The sequence below is a fragment of the Urtica dioica genome, chromosome 8 (assembly GCF_054948205.1).
Source record: "Urtica dioica subsp. dioica isolate 48M chromosome 8, U.dioica_male_clone48M_v1_H2, whole genome shotgun sequence".
Lineage (NCBI taxonomy): Eukaryota > Viridiplantae > Streptophyta > Magnoliopsida > Rosales > Urticaceae > Urtica > Urtica dioica.
The window spans coordinates 35,225,387-35,233,028 of record NC_142763.1 but is presented as its reverse complement, the minus strand read 5'-3'; the positions used below and the strand labels follow the sequence as shown (position 1 = coordinate 35,233,028).

The window sequence follows — 7,642 nt, the reverse complement described above, 5'->3', positions numbered from 1 at the left end:
AACGGAGGAAAAATATTCACTATCAACGAACTTTTAGTTAACAAATTAAAACCTTATTTCATTATGTTTCGTTCATTTTATACTTTTTCAGAGTAATATAACAGTAAAAAGAACGTTTATATGTTTACGTATATTAAATGCGGTCTTATAATATTGTTAATAAATAGTTCTAAAGAACTAAAATATCAAATAAAACTATTGTAAACGTCTCTCTCTCTCTCTCTCTCTCTCTCTCTCTCTCTCTCTCTCTCTCTCTCTCTCTCTCTCACACACACACATACACACACAAACAAAATTTTGTTTTCTTTCTCATTCAATTTCATTTATCCGACAGCTCTGAAAAAATGTACGGGCTGAGCTAATACCTGATTTTGACATTTTTTTTTCTCGTTCACTCCTCCGCCAATGACACAACGAACACTCAAACAAGACCGATAGTGCGATAGAGATACTTTATCTAAAGGATTGAAGCAAACCCGTATAGTATAATTGTATAAAGCTAACACTAAGTTTCCACAATTTTAACCGGTCAACCAATATTAGTAGTTTATAATTTATATACGTCAATCAGCAATCAATTATACGAACAACAAAAAAATCACAGTTAATCGATTAATAACTTTGTTTAATCGTCAATGCTATTCCTTTGGTGTGAAAATTATCAAATGTAGAGTTTTGGTGTTATCAGGAAAGTACCTCTACTATATTTATGGAATTTTGAAGTTCTCCATTGGAGATAGTCCAAGTGTTGTAATAATGCGAAATATGATTGAAAATAACTGTAGAAATATATAGTTTTTTTTTTTTTTAATACAAAGGAAACACAGCATTGAAATAAATCTTACAAGCTTATAATTTAGTGAGATGTAATGAGAAATTATTTCCATGAATGTAATTGTATTACCATAACATACAAGTAAAAAAAAAAGAATGAACGCAAGAATTTTGTAGTTATTAAATCTTGAATGTATGAAGATTAATTAGCAGAGAAATGTTGAGGCGTTGTTGTGCTTCTGCCAGAGGCCTTGCCACAAAGAAGGGCATTTTGGGGAATGAAATACTCGTCACGTGTGGATTTGACGGGCGTGTAGACTCGGAGATAGAACTGTTGTCCCAAATATTGCCTTGCCCAAAACTCCGACCTTATGTTCCACATCCCAACATTGTCCAACGCCATATAAATTGCAGTCCAAGACTTGGGGTATACCTGTTGTCACACAAATTTATTTAATAAATCTTACCATAGTAACCTAAGAATATTAAATTAAAATGAATTTTTATTTAAATGAAACCTGTGTAGTGCATCGCGAAACTGCATCCGCAAGATTATATTCTTTTCTACTAGCAGGAGTCCATTGTCCTCCATCCATCCTGAAATATAATTAAAATGTAGAATATACAATAAGCATATATTGATTTCTTAGGGAATTTTGTTTTTTTTTTTTTGTTAATGTTCACTAACCCGACAACCCAAAAGTTGTATCCGTTGATGTGGTAAGTTTGGACGATGTTTTCGCGATTTTGGAAGATGATTTCGACGAAGGCCCTGTAATCGGCGCCAAGGACAGAGGTGTCGAGGTACATTTGTTGTTTTGGTGGGGTGTCTTGAATGCTTCCGACCCTGAAGACGCCGTTGATGTTGTAGTAATCGGCGAGTTTGAGGGGTGTGTCAGAGGGAACAAACGACACGCTGTTGATGGCATATCTTTGCTTGCGGTCCACTTGAGCGGCCGAGCTCTCAAGCACTATGGTCCTTGAAATGTTTATTTGACCATAGTGGTATGACCCTTGTGGGTTTGGCCTAGGTCCACTTGCCGTCAAATTAGTCCTGTAAAAAGGAAAAGGAAAAAAAAAAAAAAATATATATATATATATATATATATATATATATATGTATTAGTAACGATATCACATACTATTTTTTTTTTTTTGGCAATTTATCTCATTTTCGAGAAAAAAAAAATGCTCTTATAAGAAAAATCACCTAAGGTTCCTGTAATGCCGCAAGAATTGAAGATTTATTTCAATTTTCTTCGGAGTTTTATTTTTCAAGGGTGTTTTGGTAGTTTTTATGGTTTTCGATAAGCAAAATCACCTAATATCACATTATTTGAAGTAAAGACAAAATACATAAAGATTTGACAATTTATCTAGTTTCCCATTAAAAAAAAAAAAAAGTTATTGTAAGGAAAGTCGTTGCTGGAAAGACGCGAGTGAATTTAAGATTTTTGTCAATTTTTCGTATAATTTCATTTGTGATGTTTAGATAAATTTATCGTGGATATCTGTTGATAATTTATGTGATAATTTAAGACTTTTCGAACTTGCATTGGGTGTTATGACAATATTGCTACAGAAATATTGTCCTAAGTTAACAAAAAAAAAAAAAATGATTAGGTAAAAGAAGCGGACCTAATGGAACGGGCCTGGTTGAGTGACCAGTCGATTTCAAATGTGGGCCCACCCGGAATTGGGCCGGAAGCTTTGCGGGCCGAGTTGCTGTAGTGAACGATGGCAGTTGAGGTGAGGATCTTTCTGGTGAAGCGAGTCGAGACGGCCATGTAATAGTCCTGAGGGCTTTGATCTGCTGTGACGAGCACAGAGTACGATTGGCCCACGTGGACGTCAAGCGACGAATAAGTGGACTGGACCGTGTGGGTGCCCTCAACTTCGACCAGTGTCATCCTGTGGCCTTGGATTCTGAAGTTTAGTGAATTCTCAAGTCCCACGTTTGATATCCTCAGCCTATACGTCTTACCTGTAACATTATTTTAAAGACTTAAAAATTTTCAATCAATGTAAAAAAATAAAAAATTTCAAACAATGTAAAAAAAATCTTAATTGGAGACCTACTCAACTATCAAATTAAGGGATTAATAAAAATTGATAAATTATAAATTCCAAGATTACCTGGTTGAAATGTGAATGATGTACCATTGGGACGACCGTTTATTAGAATGCTGCTCGGGAAAGGAAGGCGGTGACCACGGTCAAGAAGGTTCTTCAATCTCTGAAAATGAAAATCCAAATAAATTTAGTAATTATTCACATATATGACTAGTTTGCAAAAAAAAAAAAAAAAAAAAATGTCACAATAATTAAGTCATTTGTTACCTGATGGTTAAGCGTGTACCAATCTCCAATCAAAACGGTGAGATCGCCGGCTGGGTCGGGGAATGGGACCGGAATCCTAGGCCTGCTTAGGATTTTGATCCCTCCGAAGCCACCGGCGGCTTTGTGGAAGGCGAGAGAAGGGAAATAATAGAATGTTCCGATCTGATCTTTCATTTGTAGTTTGTAAGTGAAATTTTGGCCTGGTGGAATTGGACATGTTGTTCCTATCACACCGTCTTCAAATGAGTTTTTTCTGTTTTGCACTCCACTCCTAATTTCAACATAAAAATATGTGAAGTCACATTAGGAAAATAAACATAAAAAAGTAGGTGAAAAAAATTACATATTTTAAATATATAATATATACTCCATTCAATGGAATGTTCTGAACATGTTAATTGATAAGGTTCAAAATGGTAGACCCCCATATGCTTTGAATATGTTAACTTTCCTTTCGGTTAAAATTTACCATCTAATTTATTATTATTATTATTATTTGTTTTGATTCTTCTAGAGATATCCCACTTTTGAACCAATAAAACAGGAGAGATAGGCTTTCTATAGGGAAAAAAAAGGTACAGCTAGCTATGTGCAATCTTTGAAAATAGCATGATTTAATTTTAAAAAATAAGTTGAAAAAAGACATTAATACAAAAGTCAAGTCAGCGATAATATTAAGTATATACACACTATTCACACAAATTATGTCTTCCAACTGTAACATTTACCAAAACGGCGTGTGGTATATGACACAACTGTAACAGCATTGGAATATTATTCACACACAAATAAATAGCCTAATTTTTAAAGCACATCTCATGCATTGGACGTGTATGAAGTATTAGCTGTATCATTGCGTAAACCAACTTTCAAAATGGATACCATTGCGTGTACGGTATTTCAACATCATTGTAGATGTAGAAAAGAAAAGTTATTTTGTAAGTTTATTCCTTAAACTCCCAAACCCCAATTCATTCCCATAATGATAAGTAAGACACTAAATCACATGAGATAAGGACAAAACTTGTTATATAAAGAATATTTGTCATCACGGCTCGCGTTACATCACATCCAAAAATACCCGAACAGAAAATAATCATTGTATAATATATTTCAATTTTTGGAAAATTATATCAATATTATAGTACAGTTGATTTGCTTACAAACATCTTGTAATTTGTAAATATTATGGCCGGAAATCTTAATGAATCCATAGATTTGTTTCGTCTATTTATATGGTAGCTACGGTAAAGGTACATATAGTTTAAATTAATACCTTGACGGTGGTGGTACGAAAAAGAAAAAAAAAAGTAGGGAATATCCTATGCGTCTCTCTTAAAAACCATATTTAATTATAAAAGCTGTTCCACATTATACAAAGAAATCTAAAATTATTGAATACAAACGTCAACGATAATTTATTTTGCTTACTACCATTGTAGTGACCATAATATGACGACAAACTCACTCCCACACCACAAACCAAAAAGAGAGCTAGAGAGAGAGAGAGAGGACTCACCATGATATGAGAAAAGGCTCAGGCAATTTGTTATGAACGTTGATAATTATATTATCATTAGTGACAGAGTTTATTTCCGGCCCCGGAAATTGCCCATTTATCAGAATTCCCTACAGAAAAATAATGAGCATTCAAATATAAAGTATAACCAAATATAAACTTAATGATAAGATATCAAAATATATTAGTATATTCAATCAAACCTGTTGACGAACGCCGAGGGGACTTATATCACCGTAGGTGACAGTCCAATCAAAATATCTATAAGGATCTTCAGCACTAACAAGGCCAAAAGCCAAGAGAATAAGAGCGAATCGCATTACGAAACTTCTCATGCTTTTTTCTTTAATATAATCAATAATATGTATGTATACTGATGAACTTAGAGATCAGAGGAAGAAATGGAATCAGGGAGAGAGAGTTAGGGAGATATATTTGAGATGAGAGAAAGAGAGAAAGAATAGAATGGTGTGTCTCTCTTTGTTTGGTTTGAAGAGAATTTGCTAGGGAAAGAGATACTATAAATATGAATGAAAGGTGACTAGGTATGTGACATTATATAAAGTGTAGTAGTAGGAGCCAAGTCAAGCAACCAAACCATATGATAGACCTAAAAAAAAGTTTAGAATGGATTAATAATAATTAAGACTGGAAAATAAATAAATATTTGAAAATAGAAAATCGGTAACAAGGAAATCAATATTTTGGTGTTTGGTTGGATAGTGCTACGTAAGTGCGTTCTGAAGGTTGTAAAAGCAGTGTTTAGGTCATAGCTCTCATGAGACCAACCGAACAAAAAGGAATGTTCGTACGTATCGCTAATTAAAATCTGACACATACACGAAGAGGTCTGAACTTTTTGTTTTAATGACATAAATACCCTTGTTAAGGTGGGGATAGCGGCAGGGGAAAGAAGCTTCCGTGGAACCGCGTAAGCGAGTGCCTTCAAATGCTTGGCTGGATTGTAAATAATATAATGCCCGTGATTAGGGACGCGACACACGGTATTTTCATGCTCTTATTTTCCATATACACGGCCAAACACGCCATTTTCTTCTAAAATATATGCATGCATATACATAATGTTACTGAACAATATACTATTTACGCCGGGGGTCCTCTATTTATTTTTGTAAACTGACTTGTGAATTCAAAAGTATTGGGCTATTACTTCTCATTTATGAGCTTAATTAGAAGGGAAAAAAAATAACTACTAGCTGTTAACAATAAAGACTCGTTCACTATATAAAACAATATTTTATCAAATAAAAAAAAGTTGCATTGCCAAATAACTATAATTAAATTGTGTTTGAAAATTTAGGTTGTGTTTGGTAGTTAACTCAAAAAGTTTTTTGTTTTCTGTTTTCTAATTTTTGTACTTGTATTGAAAAACTGTTTTGTAGTTGTTTTCAAAAAGTTGTTTGGTACAGTTTTCATTTTTGTTTTTGAGAAAGTGAAAAAACTGAAAAAAGTGTTTGGTATAGTTTTCATTTTTGTTTTTGAAAGAATGAAAAGAGAAGATGAGGAGAAAGAGGAGAGAAGAGAAGAAATTTTTTTTCAAAAACACCTTTTATTTGTTTTCAGTTTTCTTTACTTTTTTCCAAAACAACTTCAAAATTTTTTGAAAATTTTTTCCAAAAACACTTTACCAAACATGTTTTCAATTTTTGTTTTCAATTTTTTCAACTCAAAAACTAAAAAACAGTTTTTGAGTTGCTTACCAAACATGGCCTTAGGGATTCAAAGAAAGTGATGAAAGTCTGAATAATAATGCGTGAAATGTGAAAATATAATAGTTTGGGTGTATAATCCCAACACAACCAAAAAGAGAAAAGGCTGAAATAATCCTACATAAATATAATAATAATAAACTAATATATATATATATATATATATGCTAATAGTGTTTACAGACGAGGTTTAAAATTTCTCTTGCCCAGTGTTTCAGTTCAGTATAGGAAAATGTTTGTTGTGGAAGAATATTTTGATGAACATTTCAGAAAAAGTTGAGATAATGTTATCGATGATAAAACCACTTCCGTTACGTTTATAAATATTTAGTGTCAAACACAAATTTTATAAAATAATTATTTAAAAATAATTGTAATAAAATTTACAATTAAATAAAATTCATCACAGATTACATAAATTACTGAATAATTGAGTAATTTGACATTTAATTCATTAAATAAATAAATAAATAAACATTCTATCAAAATTTGATAGCGTTTTCACTATGTGCATTCTGAAAATTATGTATATAAATATAGTTATATTGTCATATCTTCCCAGTCTCGCAAATTAAAGATGTCCAATTTGCAATTTTTTTTTTTTTTAGAAACTCACGAAATATATCGACTGTTTTTGACGGACAGTATGCATATAAAATAGAAAGCTACCATAAAGTTTAGGAAAAATGTGAGGACATTTCAAATAGGGACATATATGTTACAATTACATGTGCATTAACATATAAGCTTGGTATATTTACGTACGGGGCTAGATAATTTTTTTATTTGTTAGTTTTATGTAAGCATCCCGTCAAAAGAAGAACAAATTGAAACGCAACGTTTTGGATATTCTCTAAGTTTGACCTTTGTTTCGGTAATCAAACTGCGCAAGTTGAGTTTTAGTGGGCCCAAAGGCAGTGACGGTGAAGATAAATTATGTGAGGCGAATACACTACGACAACGTTTAGCTTCTTATTGTGAGTTATGTTTTCGAGATTAAAATAAAAAAAGTTTTGTTATACAAGCATAGGAGAAAAAAAACACGCGAATATAATTACGGTGTAGTTCATTTTCCCTTATTTTATGTAAGAAATCATTAGAGTAACCCGTTTCTTTTTCTTTGAATAACATTAATTAATAATTTTTAAGCATATTAATCATTGCCTATTATTAATTAAAACGAATTGACCATTTCTTTTGGAAGAATACACATGCATTTGGTTTGTTACAAATAATTCATTGAGAAGGGTAGATTATGATATGGTGAGAGCCTACGTAT

The 7,642-nt window shown here is 32.3% G+C and overlaps 1 protein-coding gene across 1 annotated transcript; it reads right to left on the bottom strand.

Moving 5' to 3' along the window:
• Positions 1-776: 776 nt before the first annotated feature.
• On the bottom strand, positions 777-5,159 carry LOC149389500 (L-ascorbate oxidase homolog). The gene is made up of 8 exons (XM_089622889.1): positions 4,837-5,159; positions 4,634-4,743; positions 3,115-3,385; positions 2,911-3,010; positions 2,413-2,758; positions 1,463-1,828; positions 1,293-1,371; positions 777-1,207 (listed from the first exon to the last, which is right to left on the bottom strand). The coding sequence occupies exons 1-8, from the start codon at positions 4,966-4,968 to the stop codon at positions 977-979; spliced, it is 1,635 nt and encodes a 544-aa protein (XP_089479015.1). The 5' UTR covers positions 4,969-5,159; the 3' UTR covers positions 777-976.
• Between the last annotated feature and the right edge of the window lie 2,483 nt (positions 5,160-7,642).

Excerpts from the sequence above, each read along its gene's own strand:
- LOC149389500 (XM_089622889.1), bottom strand. The coding sequence starts at position 4,968 with ATGAGAAGTTTCGTAATGCGATTCGCTCTTATTCTCTTGGCTTTTGGC. Across the intron at positions 3,386-4,633 it reads GAGCCTTTTCTCATATCATG|GAGTGGAGTGCAAAACAGAA; the intron begins GTGAGTCCTCTC and ends TGTTGAAATTAG. Across the intron at positions 1,208-1,292 it reads TTTCGCGATGCACTACACAG|GTATACCCCAAGTCTTGGAC; the intron begins GTTTCATTTAAA and ends GTGTGACAACAG.